Source organism: Erpetoichthys calabaricus, chromosome 2 (assembly GCF_900747795.2).
Source record: "Erpetoichthys calabaricus chromosome 2, fErpCal1.3, whole genome shotgun sequence".
NCBI lineage: Eukaryota > Metazoa > Chordata > Cladistia > Polypteriformes > Polypteridae > Erpetoichthys > Erpetoichthys calabaricus.
The window spans coordinates 278,453,054-278,468,241 of NC_041395.2; the positions used below are offsets into that span (position 1 = coordinate 278,453,054).

Below are 15,188 nucleotides of genomic sequence, written 5' to 3' on the forward strand. Positions count from 1 at the left end.
CTCACAGAGCCTCGTTGCTCAAGACAAGGCGGAGGACTTAATTGTCAGAGTCGAGTTAAACATCAAAAGAATCCCAATTGACTGCCCATTGTCTTTCGAGTGTCTGGCTCTTAAACTAATAACGGAATCAGGTCCTGTCTTACTCATTGTTCTTTATCGTCCTCCAAAATACAATGCATCCTTCTTATCTGATCTGACGGAACTATTAAGCCACTTAAGTTCCTTTTCCCAGAGAGTCATTCTTCTTGGTGATTTCAACATCCATACTGACATCCCCACATCTAAACTGAGAAATGAATTCCTATCCTTACTGGACTGTTTTGACTTGACACAACATGTTGATTTTCAAACCCACTCTGGTGGTCATATATTAGATCTGATCTGCACATTTGGACTATCTGTTGCCAACACTTACAGCACTGATTTGGGACTCTCTGACCATAAAGCAGTGCTTTTCACTGTCTCATTACCTCTCCCTCCTCTTACCTGTAAACGAGAAATTTCTTACAGAAACCTTAAAAATATCTGTCCCACTATCTTTTCTGGATCCATTTCTGATCTTTTACTGTCTTCACTTATTCCATCAACACTAGATTGTCTTGTTGACCATTATAACACAGCCCTTCATTCAGTATTAGATAAAACAGCTCCTTTAAAACATAAGGAGGTTTCCTTTAAGCGTTCAACTCCTTGGTATAATTCAGAATTGCGATCTATGAAAGCAGCTGGCCAACGCCTTGAGAGAATGTCACGTAAGACTGGCCTCACTGTTCACATCCAGGCTTTCTCTGACCACCAAAGAGCCTACAGAGAAGCACTAATTGCTGCCAAGAACACCCATTATGGCAGAATAATAGAAAGTGGCCACGATAACCCAAGGGTTTTGTTCTCTATAGTTAATAAACTACTCCAACCTGAATCTGGCCCAACTACCTCTTCTACTGAAGTCTGTGAGAAATTCCTATACTCTTTCCGTAACAAAATTAAAGATCTAAATAATTCAACTAACATAAATACATCATCTGTTTATATCTTTCCCTGTTTTCCCACTTCATTCAGCTCCTTCTCTAAGTTAACAACAGTCACATCTGCTTTTGTGAATTACCTGCCCCAGAACACTACTTAAATCCTGCCTTCATGCCATAATCCCGACGATTACAATAATAAACTCATCCCTTGACTCATCCCAGCCACTCACTTTTAAAACCGCTTCTGTAACCCCAATGTTAAAAAAGTCTCGTCTTGATGCTGACAATCTTAATAATAAAACAATAAGAATAATAATTCATTACATTTATATAGCGCTTTTCTCAATTTCCGGCCTATTTCCCACTTACGTTTTCTGTCAAAAGTTCTTGAGCATGTTGTAGCTTCCCAACTCACCAACTACTTAACTTCTAATAATTTGATGGAACCCTTTCAGTCTGGTTTCAGAGCACAGCACAGCTGTGAAATTGCTCTGCTACGGGAAACCAATGATTTGCTTATGGCAGCAGACTCTGGACAAACCAGCATATTAATTCTGTTAGACCTCAGTGCAGCATTTGACACTGTCAGACATGACATTCTACTGTCCAGAATGGAGAACATGCTGGGTATCTCTGGCACTGCCCTAAAGTGGTTCAAGTCCTATCTGACTGATAGGCAAGAGGTTGTTAGTCTTGGCAACAGCAGGTCCAGCACAGCGCCAGTCATACAAGGAGTTCCTCAGGGCTCTGTCCTCGGTCCTCTACTTTTCTATATATATATGCTTCCCCTTGGCAATATTATTTGTAGCTTTGGACTGGGTTATCATTTTTATGCAGATGATACTCAACTCTATTTCAATGTTAAAAGTGGAACTTCATCAGAGCTTTCTCAGCTCACAACTTGCCTCAGTGAAATTAAAACCTGGATGAAGCGGAACTGTTTAAAATTAAATTGCAACAAAACGGAACTCCTGCAAATTGGGGCTAAAGTGCAACTTAATAAAATGAGCCGCCTTCCCAGTCAATCTTGGTGGTGATCTCATCAGACCTGCCTCTACTGCAAAGAATCTTGGTGTCATTTTTGATTCCTTCCTTTCTTATTCCGCCCACATAAATCACATTAAGAAACTTTCTTACTTTCACCTCTGTAACATATCACATGTTCGCTCCTTCCTCTCCTTTTCTAACACTGAGAAATTTGTCCATGCTTTCATCACATCCCACATCGATTATTGTAATTCCCTACTGGCAGGTGCCTCTTCTAATCTTATATCACAGCTCCAGCTTATTCAAAACTCGGCTGCAAGAGTTCTTACTCGAACCAGCAACAGTGAGCACATCACACCCATCCTGCTTCACCTTCACTGGCTCCCTGTGTCTTACAGAATTGAATATAAAATTCTACTAATAACCTACAAAGCCTTAAACGACCTTGCGCCAAACTACATCAGTGACCTTCTCCATCACTATGTGCCTTTCCGCCCACTAAGGTCCTCTGATTCTGGTAATCTTGTTGTACCCCACTCTAATCTACACGCCATGGGTGACAGGGCCTTCAGCTGTATAGCGCCCAGACACTGGAATGACCTACCGAAATTAATTAGATCAGCTGACTCCATGAATTCTTTTAAAAAACAACTCAAAACTCATCTGTTCAGGAAGGCTTTTAGCTCGACCTGACTTTATTACCCTTCTTTCAGTTTACCTCTATGTCAAGATGCTCATGTAACCTGTGTGTGTGTGCTAGACCATCAATTATATTGTCTGTTAGGCTTTTTTCTCTGAATTTACTATCTTACTCTTCTTTATTTATTTATCTGGTTTGGTACAATGCTATATACTGTATACCCTGCCGTTCTTTCTTAAACTCTGTGAAGTGCCTTGAGCATGGTAAAGGCGCTATATAAATAAAATATATTATTATTATTACCATTGCCTGTTGCAAACACCATTGAAACTTTGGAAATTTTCTTTCAAAATGCATTAGAAATAAAGGGGATTATCAGAGAAGGACTTGAACAGAAAATACCACTATTCTTAGATGATACGGCACTATACATATCAGACTCACAAACTTTCTCACCAGTAGTACTTAATGCACTAGCAGGATTTCAAAAGAAATCTGGACTCAAAATCAATTTGAGTAAAACTTTTCCAGTTAGCTCTCTAGCATACAACACTAGACTGGACATCTCTCTGTTTATTTTATCAGAATAGTTCAAATACCTTGGTGTAAACATCACAAGCAAATATAAAAATCTTTTTTTTCAATACAATTTTTATATCAACATGGAGAAAATTAGACAAGATGAGAACAGATGATTTACCCTCCATCTCACATTAGCAGAGAGAATCAATAGTGTCAAGATGGACATCATTCCCAAGCTTCTTTTTCTATTTCTATACTGTATATATTAACAAATGTTTCTTTAAGAAATTAGACTCAATTGTAATCTAATTTATTTTGAATTCAAAACATCCACATACTCAAAAGGCAACTCTATAAAGGTCTAAAGCAGACGGTGACATGGCATTACCTAACTTTCAATTTTATTACTGGTTAGTAAACATACAAACTTTAAAGACCTAGGCATTGACACAGATTGATGAATATACACAAGCCTTGTGTGCAATAGAAATAAAATCTTGCTGTACTTCTCTATAAGTCCTGCATGTTTTGCTCCCCAAATTATCATCAATCAATCAATCACAGAAACTAATAATTCAATTATCCATCAATCACTCAGAGTATGGAAACAATGCAGGTGCACTTTAAGGCAAAGAAGCTTTTATCTGTTGCACCTGTACATGACAATCACCTTTTGCTACCTTCTCAATATTTAATATTTGGAAAATGTCTGGAATTAAAACACTTTGTGAACCGTACATATATAATATCTTTGCATCTTATGAGCCATAATGCTTTTTAGTTCCCAGTACACAATTTTTCCCTACAATCAAATAAGAAACTTTGCTAAAGGGAACCTACCCAAATTTCCACACCTTCAAACCTATTTCTATTTCAAAAGAAATGCTGATCAGTCTTGAAGACACAGAGAGCATCTCAACAATTTATAAAAAACATATTAAAGTCTCTTTAACATTTCTTTCACTTATTTCTTTCTAGCACATTTCTTTCACAAAACCTGCCCAATTTTCCTCACCTCCCATCTACTTCTATTGTGGAAAAAATATTGATCAGTCTTGAGGACTCAGACAGCATTTCTGTAATATATAAAAACATTTTAAAGTACCTCTCTTTCAAAGATCCTAGGGTATGGGGGAGAAAGGATCTTTCACCTAACATCTCAGAAAAGGAGTGGAAGGCAGCAATGCATAGAACACACTCTAGCTCCATATACACAAAGCATTCAATCATTCAATTTAAAATCTTTCAACAATCACATTTATTTGTTTAAAATTGTTCAAGACGTATCCAGGGCAAGATATAACCTGCAAATGTTGCAATCTGTCTCTAGCCACACTGGGCCACATGATTTAGAAGTGCATCAAATTAACATCATGCTAGACAAAAATCTTTGAATGCCTGTCAAGCAGCCTTTGTGTCAAATTAACATCAAACCCATTAACAGCTATGTTTGGTGTAATCCCAGATGGACATAAAGTGGAGTAGGAAAAATTGATTGTAATTGCCTTCACCACACTATTAGCACGTAGGCTTGTCTTGCTCAACTGGAAGAATCCAACCCACCTTTTATAGGTCAGTGGGTAACTGATGTAATATACTATTGGAAATTAGAAAAAATCTAATTTACACTCAGAGGATTCATTCACAACTTTTTAAAAATATGGCAAGATCTAATTAAGAAAATTTTTGAGTAAGCATTCATATCAGGGAAAAGGAAATTCTCTCTTCTTTGTTGTTTTTAAATTTTTGCCCTTGCTGTTGGCTATCCGCTCTTTCTCTCGTGTGGGGGTACTGAGGGTAGACAAAAACATTACAGGATACAATCATCACTCAGTCACTCATATAATTTCAACTCATATTTAAAATAACACGTATGGATTTGAAGAGAAAACACATGAAAAGCCATGAAGAAAAAGAAGTATGTGCAAACTATACACACTGAATACATGGCCCATGAATAATATCAAGATCAGTAGCACTAACACAATGCTACTCTTAGAATACATTGTACTTACTTTTTATGCTTGCTAAATAAAAATGAAGATTCCCTTCTTAAAACAAATGAACATTTCTTAAGATGCAGTTTACTAAGATAATGATAACAGTTCTAAACCTCCAAAAAGAGTGCTCAAGAGGTAAAATCTGAAACAATGTGTTTTAGTGTATAACACATTAAAGAAAAATGCATTCATTATACCTTTGAAAGAGGTCATTTAGAATTAATTGACATTAATCCATGCTTTAAGTGAAAACAAAATGAGAAACTATTACTTACATGAAAAAACTCCAATATGAATATGATATTGCTATTAAAATATTACATTTTAACCATTTAAATTTACCTTTTACATAGCTAAATTATATTCTTTTACAATAACTTATTCATGTTGAAGGTTAAGTTTCTGTAGTTTAAGAATAATTTATAATAATATAAACCCTTCATTTTCTGAGTCCACTTATCCAGTTAATGAGGAGTCAGACCCTATCCTGTCCATCCCCAAAAACACTTGCGCATACATTCACACTCACTTATGTCAGGCCAAATCAGAGTTGCCAATCAACACAGTATGCATATTTTTGGGATGTGGCAGGAAACCAAACTGCCAGAGACGAAAGAGGCAAACACGGGGAGAATGTCCTAATATATACAAAAAAGTAGCTGGGCTGGAAACCAAGCCAGGATTTTTGGAGTTGTGCACAGTAGCACTAACCACTGTGCCTGCATATAATCATATATTTATAGTTTATTTCATGGAAAGTAGTAATCTACATATTGTGAAATTAATCGGCCCTTGTGCTGGCCTCTGTAACCAGAAGAAATTTTGAGGCCAAAAATAATCAAAAATGATGCCTTTACTAACAAAATCAACTGAAGGCAGGATGAACCGAGGGAGAATACAATATACAAAGAAAAAATAGAACATAATACAATAATACTTCAGCTACTTCAAGCCTTCCTTTACACAAATGGTTTCCTATCTGTCTGATGTCTGCTAATCTACAAAGTACACTTAAGTAACTCCATTTATTATCTCTCACCTCTCCTCTCTCTCTCTGTCCTTTTCCACCCTCCACCTGGGCCTTGACCCCAGCAAACACTCAGACTCTAGACACAATGTGCTTCAGTGCAAAAGGTGAATTTATACTCCTTCCTGGGGTCACTTTCAGGTAAGTTCCCAAAACCATTGCTGAAATTGAGCTGGTTCTTATTTTACTGCAGGGAGACTAAGTTAGATCTCAGGCTTCAAGTGCCTGGTGTCATATGCACTGCCAAACCCCATGTTGCTCTTAGAGGGCCAAGCAGCATCTCTTCTTTTTAAAAGATTTATTAAATGATGCATCATTATGTTGACCAGAATTTGCTGACAACAGGGTGAAATAGTGTTTCTGGTTGATTTTATTTTATTTTTTTGTCTTCTTGAGATTTTATAAAGAAGAATATGCCCATGTCAGCTGCCTGATATGATCGTAACTATCACATTGCCTAAATGCCTAACGATGACAAATCAGTACTTTTTACAAATATACACTGTTTAACCAGGACTCTATGTAATTAATTTTATAACTACACCTAAGTGGTATATTCATGAGCCTTCTTAGCATAGCAGTGATAACCCCACGCACCCTTCATCCTGCCATCTACTCTCTGAAGCAATGAATTCTTTTATAGAGCTGTGAGTAGGCAAAGCAGTGAACACTTCAGCTGTAAATGAGATAAAACTCTATCATTGGGCCCATAACCACATTCATGCCACACTACAATACATTTATTGTTGAAGAATGATAGAGATATCTAATTGCAGTATGTTGTATTTCCTTAATGTATTATGACAATCTTCTTAGGGAAAAAAATCAACTAATGCAGGTATGCTCCTGACTTGATCTGTAGTTGATACCATAGAACACAATGTTTTGGACAGAGACCATGTTAATATTGAAAGAAACATAGTATTTAAAATAATGTCTCATGTATTATGTCGCATTTAGTGTGTAAAACTTTAAGAAAACCATATATTATACAAAAATGTACTTTAGAATTTAAGCTGAAAAATAATAATAAAATACGTGGGAGTAAACATATCATACAGGGATCTAAGTCATCTGAGAGTTGTTACAATCATTTTAATTTTAAATGTGAATGTTTTAGTAAATAAATAGTAATAAGGTTCAATCACCTTAAATGTGTGATTTCTCACTTGATATATTTCTTCTCCAGAGGGGATTATCTTCATATATTTAATCAAAATATGATACATTGATTTATAAAACTAACATTCACAGACTCACTTATTAGGGTACTGGGTGTGGTAGAACCCTTCAGGCAGAATTAAGCTTCATGCTTGAGCTAACTCTGGCTGGTATGCCAGTGTATCACAGTACCTACTCATGCAGACACCCATAGGTACAATTAACCTAACAGGCTATGTCTTCAGGATGTGGTTAGGAATCTAAAATATGTAGAGAAAAATCCATCTGACATGACAATGACTGGCTGTGGGATTGAGATACAGGACACTTGATCTGCGAGCCTGCAACAACAATCAGACTGCCACTTTAATAAGAGTAAGATTATTCATCTTGTTTATGAAATTTTCATTGCAGTTTTCTCGTCCATTAAACTGGTAATGGGGTAAAGTCTTAAAGTACTGTGATTTCTGTGAATTTTACTATCATGCATTAGGAATCTGTCTATCTGTTGTTTTATAATCAACACTGAGCAAAAATGCCAGTACTAATTAACTGATTTGATTTCACTGCTTCACAGAGTGCAGAAATAACTTACTAAAGTTCATTTAGTAAGATTTTCTTTACAATAAACTAAACATTATGATCCTTGGTTCCTTGAAAGGAAGATGGTACACAGTCTTAACTATGACATTTGCCACCTTTCTGTGCTTCAAAAGCTTATATTTTTTAGAATGCCCCTTTCATGGTTTGCCACATCCAGTAATGGAAATAGGATATAGAGGTTTCTAAGGGTACGGTGAGTTGTAGATGAAAGACAAAGCAAAAATAATCTCAGCTTTTACACTTGATGCGGAAATGAGAGGGGAACAAAACTGAATCTAACATACCCGAACATCCTGATTCTTAAACTGTATAGGAAATATTCCTGACCACTGCTTTCAGTTAGGCATGAAGAATAGGATGAGAGGTTGCAAAAAGAATGTTAAGTAGAGTACTTTCTTACCCAGAGGGAAACAAAACAGTGGATAGTTTTCCAGGTTAAATCACATTAGCTGGAACACTTTCAAGGGACAGTGGATTTCTTTCCTAGGGCAATTATTGTGTTAAGGAAAAGCCTTTAGGAAACAAGATCTTCTTGGACACATACTTTAATGTTCCAGTTTTTTTGAAGTTTCATAAGATACACAGTGGAAATATACATGGGGAGCATGTAATGAACTTCAGTGTTTTAGATAAAACAGTATTTAAACACTGTTTCTGAAGCCTAGCCAAAAAAGGTCTGAGATCCTCAAGTCCAAGAAATATAATCATGGCATAAACATTCAGAGAAAAAAAAAAAAAAAAGTTATCATATTAATACATGTATTTGTCAAAGGATCTGACAGAATCATGAAATAATATGCTTTGTATTGGTTAGCCAATGAATAGGAACACTGTTAATATTTGGCATAAATTAAACCTCCCGAAAAAGAAAACAAACCCACAAAAATACATAAAGATAACATTCGAATAGTAATGTGTTTCTCCAAGAAGAAGTTGAAAAACATACTACAGGGATTAGATTTAAAATCTAACTAATGATAAATCTTACCTGAAGTAAGATGAAAAAACTCCAGTGGTAGACAGTCAAGGCCTTTGAAGACTATATATTAAAGTCCTCAGAAAAAAACTTATGAATATTTTTCTGAAATCTACTAAATCAAATTTCTATGTATAAACCCAGCTGACTGTCCTTTTTGATAATTAAAGTGACAGTGGAGAAATTCATAGGTTTCATATACAGTATAGTTATCTGCATACTTTGTTTCAGAAAAGTACCAGTTAGTTTCAAATTGGAATGAAAAAATATTGGTGTCGCCGATCTCTGAATATCAATCACTCTGATTCTTAAGGCCTTGCTATCTATAGCGGGCTTTAAAAGTGTGTTTAAACAGATTTTTATTTATGAATATGGGTGAAACTTTTTATACAAATATACAGTATATACAGTATTTGTGACAATTCTGGGCCTCTCGCTTACATTACTATTATGATTCTAATGCTACTGAGCAAGGAATAAGTCTCTAGATAAAAACAAACAAAAAACTTGAACATTTATTTGTATAACATTTTCCCATAATGAACATTCTAGGATACTACACAATTAAAGAAATTTTGTACAATTGTTTGCATATATATTTAGAAAACAGATAGGTTGGCTAAGTGACTTCACTCACACATAATTAGTCACAAACAGAAATTCACCTGGAAACCTCTTTTTGCCTACAATCTGCATCAAGCTCCTCCCGTTGGAATATATATTTTTTAAATGTAGAGCATTATCTGTACAAGGCAGCACTGTGATGCAGTGGTTTACGCTGCTGGCTCTGCCTCAGGGAGCAGGATTTAGGTGATGGTCAGGTTACTGTCTGCAAGGTGTTTATACATTTTTCAGGTGTTCTCTCTCTGGGTACTAGCATACTATACATGGTTGTATTCAAGGGTTGCATGGGTTAATACTGAGGGAAACAATAAATGTGCATAACCTAAAACAAAAAACAGCAGGTTTTTAAAAATGGATGGATGGATTTGCTATAGACTATTAGCTATGTGTTTGTCAATAATATGTTGTAAGGTCAAAATGTTTGTCTTCTTTATGATAAAAGATAATTTAAAACATATTAAAACATTAAACATATTAACAAGCTTAATATCACATTTTTTACAAAATTTAAGGAGAATTATTAACCACAGAGAACAGCTTCAGTAAGGTTTTCTGTACAGTATATCGTTGGTGAAGTGACTGAAAACGTTCTGTATGGTTATGATAAATGAGTGAATGACTGCAACAAATATGTCCATATTCTGCCCTATGTCTGCACTCCAAATTAAATGTACTGAGTAAGTAACTAAGTAACTAAGTAACATGTCAGCAGTTCTGGAAAAGTGTACAAGTGGCCATGTACATAGGATATTTATCAATGCCTGCTTAGTATGGGTTTATTAAAGGAAACATTACAAACAGAACTTGCAGGGCTGATTATGCACTTCTTAAAATATAAATATTAATTGCTTAAAAAATTAAATAATTTCTTGAGAGAGAAATAAAACATGATAGAATTTAACTTTAACAAATGTTTAATACAGAAATAAGGAAATATTCAAGTTTTCCTTTTTTACACTTAAATAACCACATGAGTGGAAGGATAGTGGTCTAATGTTTAGCCTTACAACCTTATATTTCTAACGTTCTGTGTTTAAAACCATGTCTGCAAAGGTTTTCTCAAAAGATGTGTATATTAGATTATTGAAAGTGGCTTAAACATGTTCAACAACGGATTGATACATATTTATACAAATTGAAACATACATTTGGAGCCAGTGATATACAAAGATATTTTATTGTCTAACAATAGATATTAAAGCTAGCATAAGCTGCAACAAACAACTGTTATGGCTGCCTTCTTTATTTGAGGATGTGGACAAAAAATTACATTTAATGTTGTTTTAGGGTGTAATTTTCATATAAATGGTACCGGATCAATTCAATCAAAAGATACAAAAATTTTCAGACAACTAGGGGAATGGTACATCCCTGTTCAAAATGAGCAGATGAGCATGTAAATGTAAATGATTTTGGAGATTGGGAATGGGGTCACAATAGATCAAGGGCTTAAGCCTCTGAAACTCCTATGCCCCCAAATGCTACTATATAACATCTGGCTGATATTGGATCAGAGGACACTACTTCTCTCTCAGTCCCTTTGTGCATCTAGAGAAGCAACACGTATTCACAGCCACAGCACCTGGCACCAGCACTTGAGAATTAAAACATACTTGCTATCCATTGACCGTTGAAGAAAATGAGATTGGGTTGAGGCCTTTTCCAGGCAAGCAAAGGTGGCCTGACCTAGCCAGTAAAGCCTCTAATGAAGCATTTTGGTGGCCTAATATCCCTTATTCACCATGTCAGTATCTCCAAATCACAACACTTTTTCTATTAGTTAGTGCTGCTGTTTGGCATTTCAGTCTGCTCTGCTCCATCCTTCATTTGCATAAACCACAGTCTCAGAGCAGTGCAGAGCATGCAAGTTAGAATAATATTAATAAACATCAACAAATAAAAAATGTACGTTAATTTTCTTACTTCAATAATGTAACCAAGTTTCAATCAAATCCATCAATGTATTTTTGACATTTTGGAGTATTTAGTTTTTGCATTGTGGGAGGGGTTTAACCTCTAAATATTTATATATGGAAATGTCCTTTCTTAGTGGATACCTACTGTCCTAGATATGCCATTCTGCCAGATTTCAGCTTTGTAACTGAAAAGGAAAGTGTTTTGTTGATGAGTGAGTAAATCAGATAATCAACTTTGCAATATATATATATATATATATATATATATATATATATATATATATATATATATATATATATATATATATATACTGTACCCCCGTGACCCTGTGTTCCGATTCAGCGGGTTGGAAAATGGATGGATATATATACTGTGTATATATATATATATATATATATATATATATATATATATATATATATATATATATATATAGCGTTTTCATAGAGAACACCATCCCAGAACAGCCCTTTCAACTATCTTTAATCAGTAAATCTTTCCAACACTCTTCTCATCTAATGCAGCATTTTTCAAATTTAAGTTTGGTATGATTCTATTTATTTAATTGATATGCACCCCCATAACTAAAATTTCCACTGGACCGCTTTCTATGCATTTTGGTTTGCACAGAAACTCAAAAAAGTGATATATTCATTTCTCATACATTTATTTCATCTTCTTTCGGCTGCTCCCATTAGGGGTTGCCACAGCAGATCATCTTCTTCCATATCTTTTTGTCCTCTGCATCTTGTTCTGTTACACCCATCACCTGCACGTCCTCTCTCAACACATCCATAAATCTTCTCTTAGGCCTTCCTCTTTTTCTCCTGCCTGTCAGCTCTATCCTTAGCATCCTTCTCCCAATATACTCATCATCTCTCCTCTGCACTTGTCCAGACCAACGCAATCTCGCCTCTCTGACTTTGTCTCCCAACTGTCCAACCTGAGCTGACCCTCTAATGTTCTCGTTTCTAATCCTGTCCATCCTCGTCACACCCAATGCAAATCTTAGCATCTTTAACTCTAATATTCTCATACATTTATTTCATCATTCTATTTATTGAGGTCACACTTTAGCTGTTAAAGTGGTTTAAGTTTCAAGTCAGTCTCCAGTTAACTTCTTGCTGATAGGCTGAAATACTGAAGATGAACTGAAGATATCCATTCTAGTGAAGTGTTTGAACATAATATAACTTGTTGAACTAATTACAAATGAAAATGTTAAACATGAACAGATAGCAATTACGTATGTGCATTAATTCAAACGTGCAATTATATTCTTAAATAGCTTGTAATATAAAAGGGTTGTATTTCCGAGAAACATAAAATAAGTGGTTTCAAATGATAATTTAGTCTGCTTAGTTACATGACTGTACAGGAAATGCAAAATTACACAATAAATCTTTAAACTGAAATAATTACACCATAGCCTGAGTGGAATTAAAACATATAATATTCTCTGTAATAGAGGCCACAAATAAATGGTATTGAGAAAAAGAACTTACTTAAGCTGATTGAATTTATCATAGTTTTAGCTTTTATCTGTCTCAAAAATGTGCAGCATATGATTTAAACTACAGCCAAGTCATCAATTTGTAAGACTAGCTTAAATAACTTTTCTATCTCTTTTGATCAAGCACATCTAAAGAAAGAAGCAGATCCCGAAGAACCTCACTCATAATGATATTTACTCTAGGTCCCTACTTAATTACATGGATTACTTAGCTTATTTAAGTGTGTAGAAAAAAAGTGATACAGAAGCAATTAAAATTCTTTGAACTGCATAAAGTCCCTTAAAATTTTCTTAAAAGGAAACTGAGCAAATGCTTTTGCCTTTAGCCCGTGGCATACATATTTGACATATTCTCCAGTATTCTAGACATATTGACTAATTGTATATCAACTGTCATGTATCAGATCAAAAAAGGAGAAAGCATTAGACAATTATTAAATATTCCAGTAATCTTTCAACATAAATTAAATTTGGTGGCTTAAAAAAATCACAAAATTGCTTTGTATTCTTTTGTACATCTTTCAAATTTGTATTTGGTCCAATATTATAGTGGCTCTAGGTACATTTTTTTGCTGCTAAGAGATTGAGTATTTTTAGTTATTTCAGCAAGTTCCATGGTACAACAATATACAAATAATATTGAGATTTAATATCTGTGTATTTTTGTTCTTTTTTGCATTGCTCTTCAGGAGATGGGTTTAAATTCTGGTCTGTACGGAGCCTGCATATTTTCCCTGTAAATGGACCCCCCAAACCCAGCCCCCAGTCCCAAAGAAAAGATATATTAACTTAATTGGCCCAAAGTGTGTGGGTATGTACAGTAGATAAGTGTGCCGACTGATGCATTGCAATCTTATCCAGGATTAGTTCTTGACTTACATCTGATACTATCATCCCATTAATCTGGATTTTGAAGGTTTAGGAAATGGAGAGATGGATAAATTATTACCTATACTTTTTTGACAGGTACACAAAATACACTGTATAAAAGCCTCAATATATGTAGTGCTTTTTGAAGTGCTCTTCTCAAATCTGGTACTGAATTTCAATTACATTTTGCATAATTTTATTGTGCTAATAAGTGCTATGGAGTGTCAGCTTTCATCTTACCTTAAACACAAAACCCTCTGGGCAGCTAAGCTGGTCATACCACAGAGCCTTGTACATGACCAGCATCAGAAGGCAGGCCAAGAATATCATAATAATGAGGATCAGTCCAGTAAGCTAAAAAAGCAGAAAAAAACAGTCACTTAAAGCAAACAACCCACTCAGCAGGCAAGGTCTTACATAAAAAGAAACAGCTTTAGTGCAAAGCTTTCAATCACTTCCTGGCCCTTTGACTTGTTAAAGCTAAGCAATCACTTTGTACTGGAATAATATTTTTTGTATGTTTATTTGAATTATGAACCTGTTTTTAATGACCCAGTTTGCATCTTCATGCATTTATCAAGTTACTTTACCTTGACTTTCTCTGAAAGTTCATCATATAGGTTTATGTTCAGTTTTTTAATCCCAGGAACATGCAGCTTTCTTTTCTTTTGCTGGAGCTGATATTCTGTTGTGGTCTTTACAATTACCTAGGAAGAGGAAATTCAGTTTATTTTAGAACTTGCAAGGATTGCCAAAGGCGAGAAAATCAATTTTATATGATTTCTTTTAAAGTCAATATGAGTCCTTTAGATAAAGGCTATGTCACCAAAGATACAGTATGTCAGGATGCAAATGCAATAATACTACTGATTCTAAAATAACACATAAATTTTCCTTGAAGACCAGTGTAAATTGTCTCTGTACATATGAACTCATAATTAATAAAGATAAAGTATTTGGACTACTGGAATCCAAAGTGGAACACAATGCTGACAGGTTTATTTCCCTTGCGTCATTCTAATAAGATTAAGGAAGTTGACAATTAGGGTTGTTGATATGTAGAATTTAAAAAGCAACCTTTACAAGACAAAGGCACACAAAGTTTCTTGTTTTTTTGATGTATTTATTTTCTTTCCACAATAGCTGAACTGATGTTAAGAAGCAAGCAAGAGTATAAAAAGTAAGTAAATGTGCTGCATAATCTCATTTGACAGAAAAAATGAAAAGGAAAATAAGCAACTCACATTTTAAAATGCCTATGAACTAAATGTAAGTAAAAAATACTTCACAGTTTGAGATTTGTTATGCTTTTGTCAAATGGATGCTCAGCAGCAAGGACAGCCAGATCAAAAGGACAAAAAGAGAAACACCCTGGCAACA

At 34.9% G+C, this 15,188-nt stretch overlaps 1 protein-coding gene across 1 annotated transcript in view; it reads right to left on the reverse strand.

The window, feature by feature from the left end:
* Positions 1–15,188, reverse strand: part of caly (calcyon neuron-specific vesicular protein) — a 120,326-nt gene that overhangs the window by 29,254 nt on the left and 75,884 nt on the right. Inside the window, exons 3-4 of the mRNA XM_028795600.2 lie at positions 14,399–14,515; positions 14,049–14,162 (exon numbers count right to left, since the gene is read on the reverse strand). Coding sequence (XP_028651433.2) covers positions 14,049–14,162; positions 14,399–14,515 — 231 coding nt within the window. The remainder of the gene's footprint in view (positions 1–14,048; positions 14,163–14,398; positions 14,516–15,188) is intronic.